The sequence below is a fragment of the Capricornis sumatraensis genome, chromosome 20, assembly GCF_032405125.1.
Source record: "Capricornis sumatraensis isolate serow.1 chromosome 20, serow.2, whole genome shotgun sequence".
In the NCBI taxonomy this organism is placed as follows: domain Eukaryota; kingdom Metazoa; phylum Chordata; class Mammalia; order Artiodactyla; family Bovidae; genus Capricornis; species Capricornis sumatraensis.
Window position 1 is genome coordinate 45,956,159 of NC_091088.1, and position 25,795 is coordinate 45,981,953.

The window sequence follows — 25,795 nt, forward strand, 5'->3', positions numbered from 1 at the left end:
AACCTGGGGACAGCTGGGGCTTTTCGACATGGATTAGGTATCAAGTGGTATCATGAGATAATTGTTAGTGTTCTTATATTTGAAAGTGCTATGGGTTTTATTGAGGAGAATGTCCTTATTCTTAGAAGGTACAAATATTTAGGGGTGAAGCGTCAGGATGTCTACAATTGTAGAGCAGAAAAGGTGTGTGTGTGCGTGTGTGTGTGTGTGTGTAGAAAGAATGAGAACAAGCAAATATAGCAAAATATTAACAACTGGGAATTCTAAGTGGGAGTCAGGTATTCATTACACTATTCCTTCAATGTTTTAATATATTTAATATGAAAAAGTCAGAGGTAAAAAGGTCATTTTTGCCTTTGTGTTACTTCCCAGGACTTTGAATCCTGGGTTCTCCACCCCAGTGAAGGGTGTCATTAGAGGCCAGCTCTGCAGGCCAGAAACTCTGCATCTCTGGACTCCTGCTCCCCACCACAGATCAACCCAAGCCGAGTTGATCTTACTCCAAACAGCACTGAATCCATCCTCTTCCTGCCTGGCCCTGCCATACCCAGGCTGCAATAGCCACCATCTCTCTGATCATCACTGTAGTCTCCAGCATCTATCTCCCCCAGAAGGCTGTTCTCCACAGGGCAGCCCAAGGAGTCTTTCCAGGACACATCTCTGATTTCCTCCTATGGCTCTCAGTATGAAGAAGGGAGAACTCACCATGCCTGAACCCCAGCTTGAGCACCTGCCACCTTCCAGCTCCTGGTCTCGCCTGTGCCAGGGCATTTTCCATGCCCTTCCCTTCACTAGGAGTGCCTCCTTTCTCTGTCAATTCCTTCCAATCCTGTACCTCTCAGTTGAAACATCAACTAATTTCAACTCCTTCCAGAAGTTGTTATCCTGGACCTCCACCCTCCTCCTGCCTCCACAGTCCAGGTGGTGATGGTGGTTTAGTTGCTAAGTCGTGTCCAACTCTTGTGACCCTACGGACTGTAGCCCACCAGGCTCCTCTGTCCATGGGATTCTCCAGACAAGAATACTGGAGGGGGTTGCCATTTCCTTCTCCAGGGGATCTTCCCGACCAGGAATTGAACCTGGCTCTCCTGCAGTGCAGGCAGATTCCTGACCATCTGAACTGTAAGATCAGGTTCCAGATAACTCCATTTCTGCTTTCAGTACAGGTACCTGTGCTGGGAAAGACTGAAGGCAAAAGGAGAAGAGGGTGGCAGAGGATGCGATGGTTGGGTGGCATCACCAGTTCAATGGACATGAATTTGGGAGAACTCCAGGAAATGGGGAGGGACAGGGAGGCCTGGTGTACAAAGAGTCAGACATGACTTAGCGACTGAACAACCAGCACCTGTGCTCTGCTGTCTCCTAGCCGGTGACCTTGAGGGCTGCTGTGACCTGATCTGAAGAGAGGCTAATGCTAACACCAGCATCAGGTCATTGAAGGTGTTGGTGTCATATCTTGTACTTACTGAGACGATGCAGCTAATGCACAAAAGCAGCAATGTTTGCTCTTATCAGTCTTCATGATGTGGTCCTCTGATTGATGTCTCCCTGCCTCACGAGCCTGTGGACCCCATGAGGGCAGGACAGCCCTGAGCACACCGGGAACACGCACAGTGCATGGTTCTAAAGAACTGAATTATTAATAGACTGACCGGGGCTGTCTAATAGGGCTTGGCTCAATGCCTCCATTGAAGGGGCATTTGTCTTTGCTCCTCTAGCTGCTAGTACGTATTATAAATGGGGCTCCCACTGAGTCTGCTGCTCATGGCCTTGCACCTTTGGCTAGTCCTGCTTAAGGAAAAGGAAGATGACCCTTGAGCACTGCTGGTTTACAAATCAGTCACGTCTGAGTTAGTGAAGTGTGATGAACACACAGCCCGCTGCCCAAGACCCCTCTGAAGAAGGTCCGGTTGTCCTTGCTGTTGGCAGTGCTGCGGGCCCTCACCTCCAGCCGCCAGTCCGGTCACGGATGGAGCAGAGATAGCAAGGTCCAGCAGCTTTGGCCCAGCACCGCACAGCTCCAAAGCTCAGAGACCCCTGCCTACTTCTGCTTGTCCTCCTTCCTTCACCAGGTGTTGGTCCCTAGGGCACTCCCTGACACACCTCTGGACGTGTGCTTCCACAGAACCCAGACTGCCTCTGTTACGTGGTGCACGCTTAGTTGCTTCAGTTGCGTCCGATTCTCCGTGATCCTGTGGAGTGTTGCCTGCAAGGCTCCTCTGTCCAGGAGATTCTCCAGGCAAGAATACTTGCCATTCTCTTCTCCAGGGGATCTTTCCAACCCAGGGATCGAACCTGGGTGTTCTGCATTATAGGCAGATTCTTTTACTGCTGAGTCACCAGGGAAGCCTTTGCCTCCCTTCTAGGATAAGGCAAAGGGGCATTCACATGACTAAGACGCAGAGGCCTGCGGCTATGGCTGTACAGGAACACGAGGCCTTGCTGGTGTGAAACGGCCAGGCTTTCTTCACCAGGTGGTGTGTAGTACAGCCAGGTGGCCCTGGGAAGGGCAGTCTGACACCCGGGCTAGCTGCAGTCTCTGGAGAAGGGTCATCTGGTGGTGGCCCCATCCCTGTGTGGTCTCACGCAGTCACCTCTCCTCCTTCCAGAAGAATCTCAGTGGCCCGTCACTATGCTTATGACCACAGAGGTGAGGAGACAGGAAAGAAAGCTAGGTTTCCCACAAAGAATGACACAGATGGGGCACCTTGCTGCAGAGATTTATGTTTTCACAGCTAACCTGTCTGGCTCTTATCAGCCTCTTGGGCCCCAAGGCCATAGGTCCCCATTCTCAGCCAGCCCTCACTCTATCTGCAAACATATCTGATCCCCGTGTCCACTCCATCTTGCCCCAACTCTGGCCAAGCTGCCATCTTGCCTGGCTTGCACCACTGGTCCCTAGGCTCCAGATATGCCCGTTTTCCATGTCCACACTCCCCTCAGCAGCAGAGCGACCTTTCAACATGTAAAGCAGATGAACCACTCTCCTACTTAAAACCCTTCAAGGGTTTCTAATAGCATTAGAGTAGAACCCAAATTCCCGCCCACAGGCAGCTGATGACACCTTGGCTCCTCTCCCTCCACTCCCTCCCCCCCCACAGCCCTCACTCACTGTACTCCAGCCTTCTTGCTGCTCCACTACAACACTGAATTTGTGCCCACTTCTAGGCCTTTGTACACACTGTTCCCTCTGCCGGGGACACTGTTCCCACAGCTCTACTTGCTGCATTTTACTTATGCCCCAGGTCTTAGCTCATATGTCTCCTCTTGAGAAAGACCTTCCAGAAGCCACATGGCTGAAGCGATTTGCCTCTGCTCAGCTCACTCAATCACTTCTTCAGGAGCTCTTATAACAGCTGGGAAGCATCTTATCTTTTTCACATTGGTTTACTTACTTACGTCCTGATCTTCTCTCCCCTCTGATCTCTGCTGTCAGGTTCTTCCATTGCTAGTAAAGGAGCGGCACTTGGCATATGACGGGACTGCAGTGAAGCTTTGATACACGGATGGATGGATGGATGGATGCAGGCTGACCGGCCTCAGAGAGGACAGGCAGGGCACTTGCTGAGGGAGCTCTTCAGACGAAGGCCGGGTGGCGTGCTTCTGTTGTCTTCCTTTTCAAGTTTTCACCATATGGCTTGCTGCATACTTGGCTGAATTGCAGATGCTCTAACTTGGAGCTTTCTTGCTTTTGTGTGTTAATAACATAAAGATGGAACACAGCTTACCACACATTTTGTGTTTGCTATCTATATGTACATAAAACAGACTTCAGTGTTACTAGCCAACCCACTTGTGAAGTGGAAGGAAAACAGCAATTAGGGAGAAGAGCAAGGCGAGCGCTTATGTAGAGCGCAGCCGAATCTCCATACTGGGTGCGCTCCCCGAGAAGCAGGCTCCATCCAGGAGGCCAGGAGGCGGGTGTTGGGGGTGGCCACAGAGATCCCAGGGCCCCACGTCCCCAGGGTAGAGTCCAACTTGGGCGCTCCTCTAGCTCCTGTCCCTGGGCCCCCTCAGCCTCAGCAATCCCCCTTTCCCACCTCACCCTTGGCCGCAGATGCACTCAACACCTGTCCTCCCAGAATGTGTTGTGCTGTCTTTATCCTCTGGGTCTTCTCCCCAAACACTCGCCTCTGCCACCCCACCTCTAACACTGCCAGCTCACCCCTCCCAGCCTTCAGCTGTGAATCTTTCACTCAAATGTGTGAAGACCGAGTGCCTCCCACAAGCTTTCATGCAGACTCCTCCTGAAGGATGAAGGGCCCCGAACAAGTAAACAAATGCACAATTATGAAATATCTCAAGTGCTATGAAGAATGAAAATATGGGGCCTAATTAAAAGGAGAGAATTCAGAATTCAGCATTTATTCTACCATATGAGCTATATTTCAGGGCAACCAAGTGGCCATAATTGATAGGGAAAATTTTCTTTATAGAAGACTCCAGTGAATAAATTCTGAACAGCAGTGTATGTCATGGGGCACTGGGCAGGTGCACTCTGCCCCTGCCAGGAGCAGTGGTCCATCACTGATGTTGTTTAGGATGCAAGGCCATGGTGATGATAAAATAACAACTAAAATTATTTGTTAAGTTCTTTATAGAAAATGCACCCCCAGTTGCCTGCCTCGCGGGGACTGCTCCCACATACCATCCCCTCCCCTAGTTTGGGAGAAATGAAGGAAATAGGAAAATCACCATTTGGCAAACCCTCATCAAATAACTGATTCAGGAAACACTTATCAATGGGTGAAAACAACAGGAGACAGACTGATAGGAAGCTGTAAGATGGGAGAAAGAGGCTGTCACCACCTGACCACAGTGGTCAATCTCAGCGTCACGAGAAGGGATCGCAGGGCACTATGGGCCTCCAGGGTGATGGCACAGGAAGCCCATGGCATCACCTACAGATGTGAATTTCAGCGGGTTACTTCCACCCTCAGGAAGCACAGGGAAGAGAGGAACATGAAAGATGGCTCCATGGAGAAGCAAACAGACAAAACCAGAACATGGAATGATCCTGCAGGAGGCTGACCTGGCTTCTGAGGCAAACGTGGAAAAGGAGGAGCTAGCTGCTCTGGAGAAAAGAGAGCAAAGGGCACCGGAACCAGATGCGGTGTGTGGATCCTGTTTAGGTTGCGATCCACACCAATGGTTCAAAGACATATTTGAGATAACTGGGAAACTTGATTTTAGACTGAGTACTGAATGACACCAAGAATCATTTTGCTATGTCTGTCACTGGCATTTTGGTTATGTAAGAAAATATCCATATTTTTCAAAGATGCATACTCAAGCATGTAAAACAGAAATGACATAATGTTTCAAATATGCCTTAAAAGACTTGAGGAAAAAAAAAAAAAGCTGCAGGCTTAAAGAAGCAAATATGACAAAGTCTTCTTTTTTTTTTTTTGGTGGGGGCTGTGTTGGCTCTTCCCGGCAGCACGCAGGCTTCTCTTGTTTGGCAGTGCCCTGGCTCTCGAGCGTGTGAGCTCAGCAGCTGCAGCGTGCAGCTTCCGTGGTTGTGGCACTTGGGCTCTGGAGTTGCGGTGCACAGGCTTAGCTGGTCTGTGGCTTGTGGGATATTAGTTCCCTGACCAGGGATCAAACCTGAATCGCCTGCATTGGAAGGTGGATTCTTAACCACTGGACCACCAGGGAAGTCCCAACAAAATCTTAATTGTTAAATCTATAGACCAAGCTTATGAGAGTTCATTGCACTATTATCTCTCTACTTGTGTGTACGTATGAAATTTTTGTAATTAAAAAGAAAAAAAAAAAGGTGCTGAGAGAAAACTGGAGACATTGAGAAAGAAAATACGTGTACTAGGAATTTCCTGACAGGCTAGTGGTTAGGACTGGGCACTTTCACTGCAGGGGCCAGGGATCAATCCCTGGTTGGGGAACTAAGATCCCACAAGCCACACAGCATGGCCCCAAATTTTTTTTAATTAAAAAAATTGAAAATATCTGTCCTGCAATGAAGACAACTGAATTTTGGTGGTGTTAACTAAGCAAGGCCTCCTTGAGGAGGGGATGTTGAAGGAGAAGGAGACTGCCACTGACAGACAGTGGGGAGTGGGTGGAGAACAGGGGCAAACACACCAAAGGAATTGAGCTCTTGGCATAGCAGAGAAAGGCTGTGAGCCTGCCAGGCTGGGGCAGAGGCAGAGCTGGGAAGAGGGCCCAGGGTCCCAGGATGAGAGGGCAGAGGCAGGAGGTGAGTTAGGCAGGTCCCTGTGCTGCGGCAATCACTGGGAAGCTGACAAATGGTTTTCAAAAGAGGCATGTTTGATCAAGTTTATGGAAGTGAATTTGAGAAGACTAGCCATTCTATGCAAGAGGCAGTGATGATGGGAACGTAGTTCAGGAGACATTGCACCTATCCAGGAAGCAGACAGAGGCCTCCCTCCAGCATGGGGTAGAGAAGTAGATGAATTGGAGATATCTGGGGGGCAGAGAGCTATTGGCCTTGGCTGATGCATGCAGTACAGAGGATGAGAGAAAAGGGAAAAATTGAGGCTGAATACCAGGTCTGTGGCTTAAGCAACTGAATGAATGGTGGCACCACTGGAGGGCCTTTGAGGCAGGGAAGAGATAACCAGAGTTCACTTCTGGGCACCTTACACTGAGAGGCTGAGAGACTGACGCGTGCAGTGGTCCAGGGGGCTGGGCAGAGGTATGAGCTGGATGTATGAAGACAGCCCAGGGAGAGAGAACAACCACATCGCCTGAGAAGAGGAGCAAAGGCGGAGAGGAAGAGCACCAGGGAAAGAGGACGGACACCAGGAGGGGGCAGTGGAGTTCTCGGGGGAGGGCAGTGAGCTATCACAGCGACACTTACAAGAGGGCTGAGCCACGGAGCCTGGAAAGTGCCCTCTGGAGTTGGCAAGAGGGAGGGTGTTGGAGACCTTGTCAAAGAAGGTTTTGGTGACTCCACTTTGTGCCCCTTCCCCTCCCTGAGCTGGAGCAGGCCCCCCCTGCTGCCAGATGTGTCCCTCCCTGCATTTTTCTTACTGCTCTGTGGTGACGGGTGGGCTGCTTGTCTCCTCCACTGGGCGTGAGCGTCTTGAGAACAGGACACTTGTTCAACCTTCACGCTCCTAAGACAGAATTCATCCCTGAGATCAGTCAGCGGACACTTAAAGAGACAACAGCAAGATCACGGATTCCTCCCTTGGCCAGCATCATGAAGGACGTGAAAGCAGGGAGTTTGATCAACTAACTGTCCCAGACACTGGAACCAAGTTCATAGATCTCCCCACCAAAACTGACCAGAGAGAACCCAAGGGGGCTTCTTGTGGAAGCCAGGGGACAGAGCCTGCGGAGCGCTCGCCCACATAGCACCCCACTACAACCTCATGTCCACCCTTTCTTCTCCTCTTGGCCAGAGGAGGAAGTTGAGGCAGCAGGAAGTGAAGTGCTTTCCCAAGATCATGCTGAGCTAGGAACCCTGCAGCTGGGACCCGTGTCTCCTCAGCACAGGTTCACAACAGCCCGCAGCAGCTCAGGGCCTCATGGAAGGACACACAGACACCCACACTAGAGAGAGGCTGCCCTCTGCACACCTTCTTAAACTTCTGACTTATCCCTTTTCTTCCTCTGACCACAGTTTTGCATATTGATTTGAAATAATACCACGTCACAGGGTGAGTGAGTCGCTCTCTTTTCAATTCTTCACATGTTCTGATCAATCCAGGAGAAAGTCCCAGTTTGAAAGAGATGGCTTTGACATCTCTCTAATGTCTACTCAACTCCTCTAAAAGATGTGGTAAAATACACATAACAATTAACCACCATAACCATTTTTAAATGTCTAATTCGGTGGCATTAATTACATTCACAATATTGTGTAACCATCACCACAAATCATCCTCATAACTTTTGAATCTTGCAGAACTGAAACTCTGCACCCATTAAATAATAACTTCCATTCCCACTCCCCAGCCCTGGCAAACGCCCTCTTCGTTTCTGCCACTATGAATTTGCCTACCCTACTACCTGGTATAAATGGAATCATACCGTCATCTCCTGTTTTAAACAGAAAGAGACCAGGCCTCAGGCTCGTGGCCTGTCTCACATTGTCCTGTCTGCGGTTATCAACTCTTTGAAGCTTCCCTTCTCTTTGTGGCTGGTGATGTTGGTTTTTCATTTAGGATAGGGACAGTAGATTTCCCTTTTTAAATAAACAAATTTAAGTGGGAAAAATAATTCAGTGAAATGTTGAAGGTAGAGAGGCTCTCAGACAGAGAAGAGAGGGTGGGAGCGTGGGAGGTGGGGAAGCCCCAGCCTTGACTGTGGAGTCTACTTGTGCCTAGCCCTCTGTGACCCTGATACAAGCCCCATGTAGGCTTCAGCAAAGGAATGTGGCCCCCATTCCACGCACCAGGGCTCTTCAGCTTCCTATCACCATCTGGAAAAGGCTCTCTGTACCTCTCACCTTTGCCCCCTATACATTCATCCATGCACTTATTTGGTCAGCAAACCTGGCTGTCCAGACTCTGGGCTGGTCTCTGGGGAATGCTGGTCTGGGTTCCTCCCAGTCTACCCCCTCCTCAATGCCTTCTTCCTTCTCTCCTTCTTGTTTATTTAATCCTGACCTCTCTCATCCAAGACCCTGCTATGCAAGCTCTGGTTCAGCTCTGAATTCCCAGCAGGGTCTCAAGGTCAGACAAGTAGGAAGCCAAGGTTGATACCGAAAGGAGTAGAGACACAGGATGAAGCTGCCCCACCCAAAGAGGTTAGCAGACTGCTGTTGCCCTGCACAGACATGGGCCCAACTTTGCCAAATCATCCTGTTGCTCAACAAGTCGGAAATCCTCATGTGTACAAGGATTCAAGCTTTTGCTAATGCTCTGTAGACCAGGAGCATCAGCTTGTACCCTCTATCTGATCATGTTAGAAGTGAGTCTTGCTCAGGTAGAGTTCACTCGCCTCCAGAAGGTGTAAGGTGCTCTTGGGAGCTCCTGGAGGCCAGAGTCAAGCCAGTCCACCCCAAACCAACCTGCACTTGGGGGTTCTGAGGTTGCCAGGCTGATTAATAAGCAGAGTTCTATGTGACTGGTGGCAGCAAGTAATGAAGGAGGTTGCCATGGAAGTCAGGATTCTGGGGGAACTGAGACCATAGCCAGCCCTGGCACCACCAGAGCCACATGCCAGCCAGCCAGCCATGCCACTGTAGATTTACGGACCTTATAGAGAAGGGCCTGAATGAGTCCAGGAGACCACCAGAGGCTCTTTGATGGGCACAAATGACACCCGTAACTCTCTCGGCAGCAAGTTATGAGAAATCCAAACCCTACTGTCTAAATAAACATGAAAATAATTGGCTCCAGAATCCGGAAAATTCCTAGTAATCTGGTCTTGGGCTTGATTAGATCCAGCAGCTCAACAAATCACAAGGCTGCCTCCCCTCACCTCTGGCTCTGCTTCCCTGCAAACCTCCCCCTTCCCCCCCAAAGGACCTCCCTCAAAGGAAGGTCGCCTTGAGTGGCAAGATGGCCTCCTAGTTCCAGACCTCTTCCCATCAGCTTAGCAACTCCAGAGGATTTTCATTGGCCCAGATTGGGTCACGTGCCTACTCCTGACCCAATCACATAGTCAAGAATGCGGGGTTCTGATTGGCCAAGTCCCCCTCCCCCATTAAGTTCAAGAGCCTGGTGCTGTAAGGAAAATGTGAGTCCCTGACCAAAAGAGAGATTCCAGGGCTTCCTCTCTCCAAGCTCCTGCTCTGTATCTTGCAGCTGTGACTGCTTTCAGAAAACCCAAGATGAGACGATTTAACTGAAAGCTGGGAATATGGTGGTCAGACACAGAACAAAGCTCTCTTGTGTCTTAGCCCATACTAAGGGGGTTGCTTGTTGCTGCATAACTGCCCCTCCTCCCCACAAAACCTGGTCACACACTCCCACTCTGTGAAATGTCTTCAAATTAGTCTCTGTTCCTTGCAACTCTGAGCTTAGGACAGACTCCATAAATGTCAGCTGCCATCATTGTTTTATCGTACACTGAGTTTAAAGGTAAATTTTAGTTTTCACTGGAGTTTTTTAATTAACCAGAACTTCTGTCTAAAGGGTTGACTGGATTTGCTTTCCAGTGTAAGAGAGGGTTAGGCCAGGGCTGGGCCATCCATTGGTTTGCTAGTCTCCCCCCTTGAAATCCACCACAATGTGAGCCTGTTCTGAACAATAAGCAAATCTTGGGGAGCATAACTGGGCCCGGGGCTCTGACTGACCTGGCAGGCCTGTGCAGATAGGTCCCCAGGGCTACAAGAGGACAGGAGCCAAGCCTCTGAGGCCTTCCCACACTCAGTTCCCTGGCACTGAATCCTGCTCATCCTGCCTGCCCCCCACCCCACAGCCCACACCAGTGCAGCCAGTCTGACCCTCTTTCCTCTGGTTTTCCTGTGTGTAGGACCCTCCCACCACCAGCAACCGCCCCCCTCCCCGCCCCACCCCCCACACACACCTTTGGCTCAGCCAGGCAGCCACAGTTGTCCAGCTCTGCCTGAAAGCAAAGCCTGGGCCAGCTCTTCTCCTAGTCACAGCCCACGCCTTCCTCAATCTACCCTCTGCAGCGCTCTTTAACTTTTGTGTGTACCTTTAAGGAGCTGGTAAAAGTTATGTGCCAGCTGCCCAGGAAAGTGGACTTGATGGGTTGGCACTGTCAGTAGGCAGTTTCCTGGTATCCTGAAGGCTGTCTGTGGGCCCTGGATTAAGGAATCCTATCTGGGAAGAACTTGGCCCTTGCAACCTCTGCGGGCTTCCTTCTTAATGCTTGCATACTGGTTCCTTAACCTCTACCATCATCAGGGCCTAAACCACATATGAAGCTAAGCCAATGCCCCAAATTTCTTTATGAATAATAATGATAGTTGTTACATAATGAACATTTACTATATGTTAGATACTATGGCAAATCCATTATACATATTAATACATTTATTCCTCACAGGTTGGGATAATTAAAATCACACCCATTTTACAGATGATGAGGTAGCAAGAGGTTAAGGAAATTTCCCACAGTCTCATGGCAGAAGGAAGGTGCTGTCCTCCCTACACAGCAGCTGTTTTGTCACCTCTAGTGTAATCCTTAGTCTCCCTCAAGGCTGTCAGTGTTTGGACACAAAATGAAACGGACTCAAAGAGCCAAAGGTGAACTGCTCCAGACAAGTGACCATTGGTGACTTCTGAAGACTCCAAGTCTTTGTGCAGGCAGTTTCTGCTGCCTTAGACATATCTTTTATATTGTTCCTGCTGAATTCATTCATCTTTCTGGCCTTGATGCTGCTTCCTCCAAGCAGCTGTGTCCAGGAGTAGATTGAACGCCCTTGCTCCCAACTCGACATGAAATCGTAGCCCCCAGAATTTTCCCATCCAAGTTCTCATCACTCTGTACTGCAACAGCCAGTCTACATGACTGCCTCCTTTTCAGACTGGAAGCTCCCAGTGGCCAAAGAGTATTAAAGTCTTACGTTACTGTTTTTTCAATTATTAAAAAAAAATCAACCATTTTATTTTTTAATGAAGTATTGCATACACTCAGTAAAGTGCACAAATAACAAATATATAGCTCATTGAACTTTTATTTAGGAACATAGCCATGTAACCACTGCTTAGATCAAGATATAAAACATGTGTACAGTAGTACCTAGGACCCCCACCCCAGAGGGGTCTGATTGCTGCCACCATAGTTTTTGTCTTTTCTTTTTTTTTAATAAAATTTTAAATTGTATTTATTTTTGGCTGTGGTAGGTCTTCATTGGTGCTTGTAGGCTTTCTTTAGTTATGGTGCACTGGCTTAGTTGCTCCACAGCTTGTGGGATCTTAGTTTCCCGACCAGGGGCTAAACCCATGTCCCCTGCACTGGCAGGCAGATTATTAACTACTGGGCCACCAGGGAAGTCCTGGTGGTATTCTTTGCTGATAGGAGTATAAATTACTACAATCACTAAGGAAAACTGTCTTGTCTATCATTGTTAACAACTTTCATTTATTGGGTATTTACTGTGTGCCAGACACAGTACTCAGCAATTCATCTGCATTATTTCACTTAATCCTTACAGTGACCCTAAGAAGTAGATAGTGCCATATGTGAAATAAGACAATCATGGTATCAATGTCATAGGATTATTGAGAAGTTTAGTTGAGGTAACACTTTGAAGTATTTAAGACAAAGCTGTTATTTTTGAAATGTTTGTGATATCCGTTATTGTTACTACCTTTGGGCTTCCCTGGTGGCTCATACAGTAAAGCGTCAGCCTGCAATGCGGGAGACCTGGGTTCGATTCCTGGGTCAGGAAGATCCCCTGGAGAAGGAAATGGCAATCCACTCCAGCACTCTTGCCTGGAAAATCCCATCGACGGAGGAGCCTGATAGGCTACAGTCCATGGGGTCGCAAAGAGTTGGACACGACTGAGCGACTTCACTTAAGGGCACAAGTCTGGGAATTTAGGAGCCTGGGTTCCATGCCTACCTAAGCCAATCTGAGGAAGACATTTCAGCAGTCTTGACCTCAGAGTCCCTGGAAGGTCAAGAATCTGCTAGCAGGGACCTCTGAGGATGACACAAACCGTGTCCTCCAGTAAGAGCCAGGCTCTAACTTCAAAAAGACAGTCATGGAGGGAGGAGACTCAAGACTGAGACTGTAAATCAAGAAGGGCCTTGAGAGTGTTTAGGAGCCCTGTGCTATATGTCTTTTCTAGAAGTTTAGTACAGTAGGTACTTTCAAGTGATGATAGTTCAATACTTGTCTCCTTAGCCTGTAAAATCCACAAGGGCTTGGTCACCATGTGTTTCAAGCATTCCTTCACAAGTAAGATTGAAGTGCCTCCCTTCCTCCAGGCACTATGCCAAGAGCTGGGGGATACAGCAGTGAACAAGACAGACAAGGCAGGGAGAAGAGAACCTAACACGGACAAGAGACATATGGCAGCAAGTGCTGTGCAGGAGCCACAGCAGGGCAATGTGGTGGAGAGGAACTCCTGGGGAAGACCTGGAAATTCTCAGGAAAGATGTAGCTGGAAGGGGCCGGAGCTAGGGACAACAAAATCCAAGGTCCCAAGATAAGAAGGGACCGAGGATGGCCAGAGGAGCTCTGATGGGAGGCAGTTGAAGGAAAGTCTGAGAGGGGGTATGGGTAGGTCCACGTGGAGTTCTGTAGGGCATGGAGTGTGGCTTTGATGCTTAAGGTAAAGAGGGCCGCATGGAATCCCAGCATCAAAGAGGTCTTCCGATGCTCAGGGGAAAATCTGTGGCGAAAGGCACACATGGAAGGTAAGGTGCTAGACTATTAGCTGAATGAACACACGCACTCATGGACAGATGGATGGACGCACGTCCAGGAGTAACAGCTGTTCCACAGGCGGCCCCCGATCTGGCGGCCTGAGGCCCTGGTTCTAGGTTCTGTGACCATGCGCTGTGACCTTGGGCACATCCCACCCTGACTCAGGGCCCGGAAACCTGCGTCTCGGGGGCGGGGGAGACGTGCAAGGAGAGACAGTGCACGCGCGCTGCAGGCCTACGGACGTCAGGTCTAGTGGCCCGACCCCTCAGTCGGGGACCGAAGCCTCGCCGCCCGCCGTGTTTACATTCCACCAGCGCCGGCCACGCGGCTTTTTGCCGCTCCAGCGCCGCTCGGCTCCGCCCCCAGAGCCCCGCGACCCGCCCCTCCGCCGCACTCCCGCCAGACCTCCCCCGCGTCCCGGCCTGCGCAGCCCCGCCCCACCGCGCGCGCCGGCCGGCCCCCGCGTCCCGCCCCGCGCGGGCTCCGCAGCTCGGGCGGTGCAGGCCCCGCCACGGCCCCAGGGCCCCTCCCCTCCGGCGCGCAGGCCCTGTCACTTAGCCCCGCCCCGCGCTGGCCCCGCCCCGGGCGGGCCTGAGCGCCTGGGCGGGCCTGCGCCGCGCAGGGCGGTCCTGAGGGCGGTGGCTGGGCGGGGCCGGGCCCTCTGGCTGCCGCTGAGGGGCTCCGAGCCGGCCGGGGCGGAGCGGAGGGTGGCGGGAGGGCGCGAGGGCGGTCCGGGGGCCGGTTCCGCGCGCTGGGATTTTTAAATGTCCCGCTCTTAGCCGGGCGCAGGAGCAGCCGGCTCGGCCGCCAGCGCGGTGTAGGGGGCAGGCGCGGATCCCGCCACCGCCGCGCGCTCGGCCCGCCGCCGTCTCCCGCCTCCTGGCTTCCCGCTCGCCTCTGCCTCCTGCCTCCAGCCTCGGCTCGTGCCGCCTGCCTGCCTGCCTGCCGCGGAGACGGCTTCGGGTGAGGACCCTGCCTCGGGCTGCCGGACTGCGCGGCGGGCGAGAACTCCTGGAGCGCCCGGGTCGGGTCGGGCCGGGCCCGGGTGGGGGTGGGGCGAGGCCGGGTCGCCGGGTCCCCGGAGGCGTCAGCGCGGGGTGCCCCGGTAGGGCGACTCAGAAGCGGGCTCCAGGGAGGTGTTGAGGGGAAGACTGAGGCAGCTGGGGGTCCCCAGGGAGGCAATGGGCCGGCGAGAGTTTCAGGGGGCGTTGAGGCCCCCCCCCCACCTTGGGTTCCGACCCGGCGTCGCGGGCCGCTGGTGGCGCCGCGGGTGACAGGCCACCCCGGGCCCATCGGCCATTTTCCCGACCGGCCCGGGAGGCTCCCGCCGCCGCCGCCCGCGCGGGAGGGGGAGGGGTGCTCGGGACGGGCCGGCGGGCCCTGGACCCCTCTGCTGCCGTCCTCACCCCACTGCCGTTTCGTGCCCCCAGGCTTGAGGTCTGATCCTGCGCCCAGCGCCATGCCGAGGGAAAAGGAGAGGTGAGTGGCCTGGCCGCTGCGGGAAAGGGGAAGGTGTGCGGTGGTGGGGGAGGGGTGGGCCGAGATTTGGGTAGAACTCTTGCCTCTGTGCCATCCTGGTTTTGCAGGGATGCGAAGGAACCGGATACCATGAAAGAGGAAAGTGGCACCGATGTCTCTGTTCGCTCCAGGAAAAGAAAGGCAAATGTAGCCGTTGTGAGTACAAAGGAGACAGGTGGGGGAGGATGCCCCCCCCCTCAATCTTACCTGGGTACCAGAATGGGTTCTGCCCATGTATTTGTTGATAAGGGATCAAGAGTGGGGAGCGTTTGGCAGAAATGGTGATCATAACCTTACTAGCTTTCTTTTTCTTCTCTGTGTCTGTGTTTTTGTCTTTGGGCTGTTTTGTGTATTTCCTTGGGGTATGGGGGTTGTTTTATGTTAGTTTTTGCAGGATCCAGATGAAGAAATTGCCAAAATTGACAAGACTGTGAGAAGCCAGTGTGGCAGTCAGGTAGGTACATTTTCTGATTGGGTCGAAGTTGAGGCTCCCCTTGTTTGGGGTCACATTGAGTTTCATACTTGCTTGCCTCCTGCTGAAGGCTTTTTCTCCAACTATGGCCACAGTTCATATAACTGAGCACTGTGCCTGTCAGTGGGCACTGACCTCTGCCAGTCTTGGGATTCCAGAAAGGACTGTGTTCCTGACTGACATCCCTGAGATTACAAATATGCGCTGATGTCTGGAAGAACCAGAATGAACCTCACATAACTCAGTCCTCTCCTTTTGCCCTTGAGGAAACTGAGATTCAGTTAGAGGAGGAAAGTAACCCAGAGTCCTGTGCAAGCCAGGGGCGGAGTCTGTCCTATAGCCTAGGCTGTAGGCTAGTGAACTGTGGGAGGGCTCCTGACACACAGCTCTTCGGGTAACTGTGATGATGGGGGTTTGTGTGTGTTCATAAGCAACTTCTCCCCATCCACACTTGTGTTTATTTCCTCATGGTGCTTAAGGACTTCCCTTTCCTGCTCCCACCCCCTTTAGGTCATGTTTCAAACTTTTTCCCCCTTTTTGATGGTTCTTCTAGCCTCTTCAGCAATTACTTACAGTGATAACTGCTGCCTGGAGTTTGATCTGACCTCCACCAGAGTTTTATTAAGACATTCTGTGTAATGATATGTGCATCTCAACACATTTTTAAAATGGACTAGTCAGTCCATTTCTCTTGCCCCTCCTTCATGGAGTTCCCGCCATATTTCTTGCATGTTCACGGTACCATCATAATATCAGAAGTCCCTAGCCCAAGAAGCTTGTATTATCTCTCTGCCTCCAGAAATGGCTGGAGACTGTAGTTATGGCCCCAGTAGGGGAAGCAGTCTATCTCCAAACTAACTGATTAGGCTTTCTGACACTATAACAGATAAAAACTGAGCAGGAATAGTATTTGAGCCAAGGAAAGTGGTTCTGATGAGGTTAGCAGTGGCAGCACATCACTTTGTAGGACAGTGAGCAACGGCCATAGCAGCTGGGTCTGGAAGAGTGAAGGTCTTCAAAGCTGTGGGACACATGGTAAAGCTGTTGTTATTGCACACAAGACCCTAGTAATTACCATTTCTGGGGAGATTCTACTTAATATTGAACAACAGCTTGATGGTTTACTTGCTGTATTAGAAGAAGAGACACTTTGTTTTAGGAAAAGAAATAAGACAGTGCATTTCAAGTTCTTTCCCTTTTTTTTTCTTTCTTTCTCCCTGTAAAGACTTCAAACCAAGCAAGTTAATTTTTGTGGGTCTCTACTAAAATGAATCTCAACTTTGTGAAATTCAAGATTGGTTGTCTTCCTAGCTATGTTTTGAATTGGAATTTTTAACTGAGGCTGAAGCAGAGCTGTCCCTGTTGACTTCTTGGGGTTTTAGAGTAGTTTCAGTTCCAGAGATAACTGGAGCAGAGCCTAGGGTGCCTAAGACAGGGCTTTGGCCCTGTCCCTGGACTGCAGAGAGCTGATAGATGTGATATGTGAATAGCCATATTATTTCCCACTAGAAGGCATTTTCATGGTTCAGAGATTAATGACAACAGGTTTCTACACATTGTCTAAAGTAGATAGCTTGAAATTACCCATCATTTATGAAGCAGTCAGTGTCATATGTTATTTCTCTGTAGATTCATGAAGCTAGAATTGTGGGGTAACAACCTTTTTGCCAATTAATTACACAGAATTTTTCTGTGGAGTTATCATAGTTCAGCCCTGTTCAATAGCCCTGAGCTACTTGTAGCCATCATGCTGAACTCTGTGATACTGCTACAAGACCACATGGAACCTTTGATTCTTACCTTGGGTTTTTCCCAATGAAAATAATGCTCTTTTGTCTAAAGTCTATTTAACATATCCATTTTGTTCAATTTTTTGCATGAGACCCAACTTGTTTATTGAAATGGAGTCCTGGAATTTCTATTAGTTACTTCTCAGAACATAATTTTGCATAAGGTGGTTTCATTCTTCATTAAAAGAGGCACAAAGAGTCAGAGGTGGTTAGAAATAATCAAATTGGTCTCTTGCTATTATCCCTTTCCTTCCTAAAGTCAGATTGATCTCACTTTCTTTGAGACATGGTATACATTCAAGTTAAAGAATATAGACTTCATTATTCTGCTTCATACACTGGTCAAAGGCCAACTTTGGGGACCATTTGTCTGCTTGTGGTTCACCTGATTTGTCTGTGTACTGCAGGTTGGGAACTGTTAACATTTTATCTCCAAAAGTCTTCTCTCAACTATTTCAGCCATCTGGCTGTAGAGGGTGACACCCAGCTTCTGCTTTCAAAACTAGAATTCATTCTTGAATGAATACGACTTAAAGCAGTTGTAACATGATCCTTTTGAGTCAAGGAAATGATACCAGCACATGATACTAGAACTGGAAGAGGATGTTGCCCTTCTCCAACAGCTGTTGGCAAGATCTGTCATGGTTAATTTGCATGCCCAATTCTTTGCACATTGGATGGAGGAGAGCTTTATCCTACTTTGCTCTTCTCAGTACCTTGAAAGTGCTCTGGCTTCCTCTGAAAGTGGCCAGTGTGCCGTGATAGCCACCCTGTCCCATATCTTCAAAGCAGCACTTGGAGAGCCCAAGTTTCCATGTTCATTTACAGTCCTCTTGGTTGTCTCTTTTCCAGTCAACACTGATGATCTCTCTGCTTTAAAAAAAATTGCTGAGTCTCAGACCTTTAACAGAGCATCCATGCTGGCAGGATTGTTAACGTGCCATATCTTCAATAAGTTCATTATAATTTTAAAAAACAATCATAGTTGTTTCAAGTAAGATGATAAACAGTAGCTTTACAAAGAAAAAGCTTTAAATGGCAAAATGACATTTTCCAAATATTAAAAATTGAATTAAATATCTGGACTTTTTAAAAGAACCATTGTTTGGGTTTTTAATGATGGTTTAGCATTTATTACTATATAAGACTTTGGGGGTGGGTTTCAAAGGTCTTCAGGAGTATCTAGGCTTTATCTCTATAGACTTCTTAGTAAATCCTGTGACTGTTGCTTGATGTGGTTTTAAGTAGGCAGACACTCCTTTTCTTTTTCCATTTGAATTAAGGAAAACGAAAGGTCCTCATTATGTAATATATTTGGCTTGACCTGCAACCAAAGGAAGATGTCACATTTGGTGGGTTTTTATTAAATGCGGAAACTAAATATAGATGGCAATCAGTTTTATACTTGTGGTTGTGGAGTGCTTATGTAAATACTTTTATTGGAAACTCTGTCTTTCACTTTTAAGACATTTTATTAGGTTAGTTGTACTTGTTAAAAAACCCAAGTCTTTGAATTGTGACCAAATCTCCCAATACCCTTTTGGAGCCATGCTTAGTGTCCTACTGAACTGCGAGTAGATTTTCTTTTTCGGTAACATAAGAGCTGTTTGCATTTTGTCTTACCCTTCCTGTGCCCTCACGCACCTCGTATGAGGATGATGATATGGAGAATAAAATGCTACTGACTAGTTTTCTTAGGTACTTACTGCATAGACTTCTGAGCAAATGAAAGCTTGGAGTCATTACTGTGTCTTCCATGCTATCTCCATCTTAATTTATGCTGGAATATTGATTTAGGCCTAGAGATTGCTCTAGGTGTGTGTAAAGACATTTTGTTTTTTTGTTTTACTGGCTGTTTTACAAATCAATGAATGTAAAAACAGCTGGTTTACATCAAACTTTTTTTAACATGTCTTTATTTTACAGCCTTGGGACAGTAATACAGCCTGTGAAAACCCCTGCTCCCTGATTCCCACACCTGACAAAGAAGAGGATGAACTTCTGTACCCACACGCTGCGTACAAGCCTCAGAGGTGCACGCCATCGTCATCAAGAGCGTCGCCACTGCCTGTACTGAAGTAAGCTGACCACCAAGTGCCTCCTGGGTCTCTTACTCCCTGTGTGCACTTCCACTTCGCTAGCTGGATGCATACTGACGCCTGTCTTTTGTGTTTTGCTTGGTTTTGTTTTTTTGTAGCTGGGCAAATAGAGAGGAAGTATGGAAAATCATGTTAAACAAGGAAAAGACATACTTGAGGGACAAGCACCTTATGCAACGGCACCCTCTTCTGCAGCCTAAAATGCGAGCAATTCTTCTGGATTGGTTAATGGAGGTAGGTTGAGCCTTCTGGTTAACTAGAAGCATTGACCGTTTCTAGATTTTTTTGTGATGTTGTCATCTCTTCACGTGTTTGATTCCATTGACACATTGTGTGTCTCTGAACTGTGGTATATACACTACAGTGGTTTAACTTTTTTGCTTATGTACTTCCTTAAAAGAATTTCTGAAGTCTGTTTATCCCTTAGATGTTTTTAAGTTGGCATCTGAATTTTTTTCTCAAAGTTTAAATAGTTGCAAAGGTTGTATTTTCCAATTAATTATAAATATTGGTATTTGATCTTTGTTAATTAAATTGCTTTTAAGTGTACACAATAGAATGTATAACAGCTATTTGATAGCTTACTACCAAATGTTTTAAAAATATATGAACAAATTTATCTTTAACAGTCAGAAATTTTATATTGTTTCATTTTAACTCCTTGGGACCCATTTCTCTTTCCCCACAGAAGTTTATCCTAACAAAATATATTGTTCAAGTCTTCTATTGATCACACTATCGTACTTCACATTATCATACAAAAATTTATCAAATAACAAGATATAAGTTATAGTAAATAATTGTTAAATACAAGAAGTTAAGATGTATAGGCAGTGCACCCCTTTCTAGGAGAAAGTGTGGGTGTCTCAATAGTGGCTTGATTAAGGGACATTTCTTGGATACCACTTCCCTTGTGGCTCAGATGGTAGAGAATCCTTCTGCATTGCAGGAGATCCAGGTTTGATCCTTGGGTCAGGAAGATCCCCTGGAAAAGGGAATGGGAATCCACTCCAGTGTTCTTGCCTAGACAATCCCATGGACAGAGGAGCCTAGCAGGCTACAGTCCCTGGGGTTGCAGAGTCAGACACAACTGAGTGACTAACAAACATACCTTGGGTGGGTGCAAAATGAGCTTTCCTCTGTGAGTGGAAGGGTATCTTAGGCAGATCCATTTTATGAAAGTATATATGGAAGCTGAGTGGCTATGTATTCCCTAAAAACAAACTGCCGTGTACCCTTCAGAAAGTTTGTATTGACAGGGGTATTTGTTCCCTAGTTGTGCTTATCCTAGAGTCAAATCTGCTGCCACCTAACATCTTTGTGCCTCAGTCAGGCAAGTCACTTAACTTGATTTTCTCATTGTAATGTTTTCTATTAGTATTTTCCTTACATAGTTTGTGTGGATTATAAATAGTGTATATGAAGTACAGCTTACATGTGTGTGCGTGTGTGCTAAGTCATGTCCAACTCTTTGTGACCCCCTTGACTATAGTCTGCCAAGTTCCACCGTCCATGGGATTCCAGGCAAGAATACTGGAATGGGTTGCCATTTCTTCGTCCAGGGGATCTTCCTGATCCAGGGATTGAACCCAAGTCTCCTGCACTGGCAGGCAGATTCTTTACCACTGAGCCACCTGGGAAGCCTCTTGGTAGGGAAGATCCCCTGGAGAAGAAAATGGCAACCTACTCCAGTATACTTGCATGGGAAATCCCATGTATAGAAGAGCCTGGCGGCCTATAGATCTCCTTTTTGGTGTCGCAAAGGAGACAGACTTAGTGACCAAACGATAGCTTACATAGTAGGCCATGTAAGAGTTACATGAAAACATCTTTTTATCATTCTTAATCTCCTTTTCTTTATTGGTCCCTGAAAATGTCAACATAGAAAATGTACAAATGTACAAATTCTTTGGCAGGCTTGCTTAAAACTATAGGTCTTAAGTCATGTAATACTATTGAAAGGATAGAGAAAATGATAACTTTTATGTCTAAAGTGGGTCAAAACGTGAGTCCACAGTTCACAGGCAGTCTTATCTGCAGTGATGTTAAATTTCCCAGCCCCAGCCCAGCCAAGAAGTATGTAGCAAAAAAAGAAGTGCTTACACAGTGTGCCTGATGGTGAGCTGGGTAAAATAGGTCTGAAAGTTTGTTCCATAGAGAACAGAACACTTCTAATCCAATTGTAGTTGAGTTAATAAAGACTGACTCTAAACATGGTTCCAATGGACTTAGAAACCCTTTGGTGATTGATGGAGGTCTCTAGTAATGTTCTGTTTGTTGTTTCCGCTGGTGCCTTTCCTACTTACTATAACCCTGTGAAGTGTACTTATTTGGGATATACTGTTTAGGAATAGCAGTTTTAAATGCATAATCAAACATTTGATGATAGTAATGAATTGAGGTCTAATATTTCTTTGGTCCTTTTCAACTCCATCATGTATACTATTTTTCCATATCTCACAGCAGTCCTGTGAGGTTAACGAAGCAGGACTAATTTATAACGTCTCAATTTTATAATCGGTTTTTCTAAAGGGGAGCCTAGGTTAGAACCTAGGTCTCTGAGTCTTTCATTTAATGCTTTTTAATAAAGCTTTGGCCTCTTGTGATTAGATTAACAGTGTTTTAGTGTTGTGGTCTTTAAATAAACCTATGTTCCAGCTTTCAAACTTTCATACTGACAATGTTCATTGTGAAGAAATATTGTAGTTCTTTCCTCACATCTTAATGAAACTTACAAAGGAGGACATATTTCTTTGAGAAAATTTTGTTTTTCCTTGAAACACTGCTTTTACTGTACTGTGCATGCACCTTCTTTCTGCAGCTGTGAGCTTTTGCTCTTATATTAGATCACAGAACACATCATCCTTATCCTGAGTTCCAGTTTTTCCCAGCTTAGGGATAAACAAGGTAACCATCCTTTACGAAAAGCCAGTTTCTGTCTCTTTGGTTTTATCCTTCACCAAAATCATGGCGAGTTTTTTTGTCTTTCTTTTTTTCCTCAAGTAACTATTCTAAAACTTACTATTTTTTCAGGTATGTGAAGTCTATAAACTTCACAGAGAGACATTTTACTTGGCACAGGATTTCTTTGATCGGTATATGGCAACACAACAAAATGTTGTAAAAACACTTTTACAGCTTATTGGGATTTCATCTTTATTTATTGCTGCCAAACTTGAGGTAAATAATTTTCAAATTTTTTTTATGTAGTACATGCTTTTCTTGAGATCCACTGGAATTAGGGGAAGGGATCAACTATTTGTCTCTATTTGTATTTTTCTAATTTGAAGCCTTCTAAAGTTTAGCCACACATAAAAAAAGGCTAGAAATTAACCAAGAAAAGTATGAGTATTTAAAATGCTTAGGTTAATTTAATTCCTTTAATCAAAAAAATTGAACTTCTCCCTAAGAGGATAAAAATTTTGGTGTGATTAGAAGGGTAGATGGGCCCAACTTTCAAACACATTACTAAAGGTATTGAAAAGGTGAAATTTTCAAAACTCTTCAGTAAGTAAAAGGTTGATTGATGAGGATGAATGTTTCATTTCTTTCACAATTAATGCATTTTGAACCACTAGAGTAGCTCTTATATTTATCCCATCAATGTACCCTCTCTTTCTTTCTATGTTAGCATACTAAAAAATAATTTGAAAGGTACAATATATAAGTTAAAACTATAAGAGATGGGCATTTTGCTAGTAGTATCTTCTTTTATTTCCTTTTAGGAAATCTATCCTCCAAAGTTGCACCAGTTTGCTTATGTTACAGATGGGGCTTGTTCAGGAGATGAAATTCTCACCATGGAATTAATCATTATGAAGGTATGTTACAAGTTAATTTTTCAGTCCTTTTCAAAAATACGTACATAATATCTTTTCTACATTCAGCATGAGCATCTGGCAAGGTGATCTTCAGCTGGACACATTGTGGCGGGGGAAATGGCTGCACTTTGAAACTCCTTTAGAGGAGCTTCCCTGGCGGCTCAGGCAGTAAAGAATCTGCCTGCAGTGCAGGAGACCAGGGTTCAATCCCTGAGTCGGGAAGTTCCCCTGGACAAGGGAATCAAAACCTACTCCAGTATTCCTGGATGAAGAATCCCATGGACAGAGAGGATTCTGGTGGGGTACAGTCTGTGGGGACACTAACAGTCAGACACAACTGAGCAGCTAACACTATAGGGGACAAAGGGAATAGAAATGTCTTTTTCTTTCTTCACCCGTGATCTGTTTTCTGTTTTCCCATAGGCCCTGAAGTGGCATTTAAGTCCCCTGACCATTGTGTCCTGGTTGAATGTATACATGCAGGTTGCATATCTAAATGATTTTTATGAAGTGCTCCTGCCTCAGTATCCTCAGCAAATCTTCATACAGATTGCAGAGGTAAGTGGCTCTACTACCTCTGTGGGGCACCCTAGCCCACCACTAGACTGAGCAGCTCTAGAAGGGCTGTGTGTTGGCTTGTCCCTTAGTGTCTGATCTTCCCCATAGCTTTTAGATCTCTGTGTCCTGGATGTCGGCTGCTTAGAATTCTCTTATGGTGTACTTGCTGCTTCCGCCTTGTATCATTTCTCTTCATCCGAACTGATGCAAAAGGTTTCAGGTATGTTGGCTTTCCAGTCCATTAACAAGATATATGAAACTTACAAACTAGTTGTTCGTCTCAAATCGACCGTAACGTGTATTTTCATTGCAGGGTATCAGTGGTGTGATATAGAGAAATGTGTCAAGTGGATGGTTCCATTTGCCATAGTTATAAGGGAGACAGGAAGTTCAAAACTTAAGCACTTCAGGGGAGTTCCTGCTGAAGATGCACACAACATCCAGACCCATATAAACAGCTTGGATTTGCTGGTCAGTACTGTTCTTGTTTCCCAGACAAAGTCTTAAAACTGCCTGAGCAGCCTCTTCACTTTGCTTCATACAGGCTCCAGATGATCCTAAAAAGACTCCAGTTCTTTTTAATTCCTTGGAAAAGAAAAATTGGGATCAACAGATCCTATCTCTTAAATATCATATAGACCACAGGCTTTTAGATTGTTCTTTTCTATTTTGTTTTCCTTCACTCACCTACATGGGAAAAAGCACAAAGTAAGTGAAGCCCAGAGGATATATTCTTCCATTGTAACATTTCTATTTCTTGCTTTTATTCTTATCAACAGGACAAAGCCCAAGCAAAGAAAGCCATATTATCTGAAGAAAACAGGATTTCTCCTCTCCCCACTGGAGTCCTCACCCCCCCACAGAGCAGTAAGAAGCAGAGCAGTGGGCAGGGATCAGCATGACCACTCCAGCATCCTCACCAAAGACGGCTGTGCAGGAGCGCCCGCTCCAGGCCCTCTCCTGTCGACTGCAGCAGAGACACCCGTTAGCTTTTACAGATATTTAAATGGAAGAGCATGTCTCTTCTGCGACAGAAGGTTTCTGTGGATGGCATTGGACAGGGAGAAGTGTTTTTTATTGAATGCTTAGATTTTTTTAATAAGTGGGTCAAGTACACCAGCCACCTCCAGAACACCAATGAGTGCTCCAGATGCTGCTAAGGAGGGTGATACTTGACTTGATTGACTATTCACACAAATAACAAAGGCTTGAAGTTGAGGAGTGCCAAGTTGCTGTTGGTCTCCCCATGGCTGTTCTGGGCTGAGTTGTATTAAGTGGACAGGTGGTTGTGAGTGTTGTGATGTACAGCCCACCACCAGCTGTGCTGGGGGCCTCCCCTTTCCATACTATCAGTTGACAGTGTACAATGCCTTTTATGAACTATTGTTTTTTGCAAGTGCTGCTATGTTTATCCATTTTTTAATAAAGATAAAACACTGTCTTTGAGACAGCTGGTTTTATGAGCTATGTCTGGTAATTTAAGTTAGGAGTCAACTTTGAATGTGGCTGTATCAAGTTCTCTTTGTTAATTAACTTCATGCTTCTCAAAACTAAAGCCTTTCAAACAAATATATTAAAGAAAACTTTTGAAGTGAGCTTCAGGTGCCAGCCTCACAGGCCTCCCAGGGGCCCCTGAGCTAGAATGAGGCTCTGATTGGCATCTTCCAACAATGCCCTGTGCAGTGGTGACTCCGGGTGGGCTCACTGGCCGGTTATGGTGATAGTAGTGAAGTCACATCTGCATCCAAGAGGATTCTTAAGTGTGATTTCTTCCCGAGCACAGGACAAAGGTCATAAAGTATCTGTGATTAGTGTTATTTAATACTCTTTGCGTCCTTATCCAAAGCTTAACCTAAAGAGTCTTTATTTGGAGAACTTGTTAATGTCGTAGCCTAAACTGCTTTGAAGAAGAAAATGCAAAGTAAAATTACATGTAACTCAAGGCCGTGATCGTAAAGTCTGTTCCCTGATCATTGATGGAATCACCAAGTGCCTTGCTAACAGAAGAGGTCATTGTCCACTTTCAGGCCCGATGTGCACAGTTCACATCACATTTTGTGGGACATTCTCGAAGTGGTGGCCTTGTCAAGTCTTATGTCTCATTTTCTCACAGTGTTTTGGTCTATGTATGAGTTCATTACGGGAGGATGAATGAGCAAATAAATATCATTTATTTCAACTTGGTGTTTGTTGTTTCGCAAAAATCTATCTGAAGTAGAAAAGCCACGTTTAATCTACCACATTTATATGAAATT

The 25,795-nt window shown here is 46.8% G+C and overlaps 1 protein-coding gene across 3 annotated transcripts; it reads left to right on the forward strand.

The window, feature by feature from the left end:
• Positions 1–14,741: 14,741 nt before the first annotated feature.
• Positions 14,742–24,442, forward strand: CCNE1 (cyclin E1). 3 transcript variants are annotated; one of them, XM_068992937.1, is made up of 11 exons: positions 14,742–14,761; positions 14,869–14,956; positions 15,186–15,254; positions 18,989–19,140; positions 19,260–19,395; positions 22,195–22,341; positions 22,887–22,982; positions 23,406–23,540; positions 23,649–23,760; positions 23,854–24,011; positions 24,320–24,442. In XM_068992937.1, the coding sequence occupies exons 1-11, from the start codon at positions 14,742–14,744 to the stop codon at positions 24,440–24,442; spliced, it is 1,236 nt and encodes a 411-aa protein (XP_068849038.1). The 3 variants fall into 3 exon arrangements, with proteins under 3 accessions (XP_068849038.1, XP_068849039.1, XP_068849040.1); XM_068992938.1 differs by lacking the exon at positions 23,406–23,540; XM_068992939.1 differs by lacking the exon at positions 22,195–22,341.
• Positions 24,443–25,795: the final 1,353 nt, after the last annotated feature.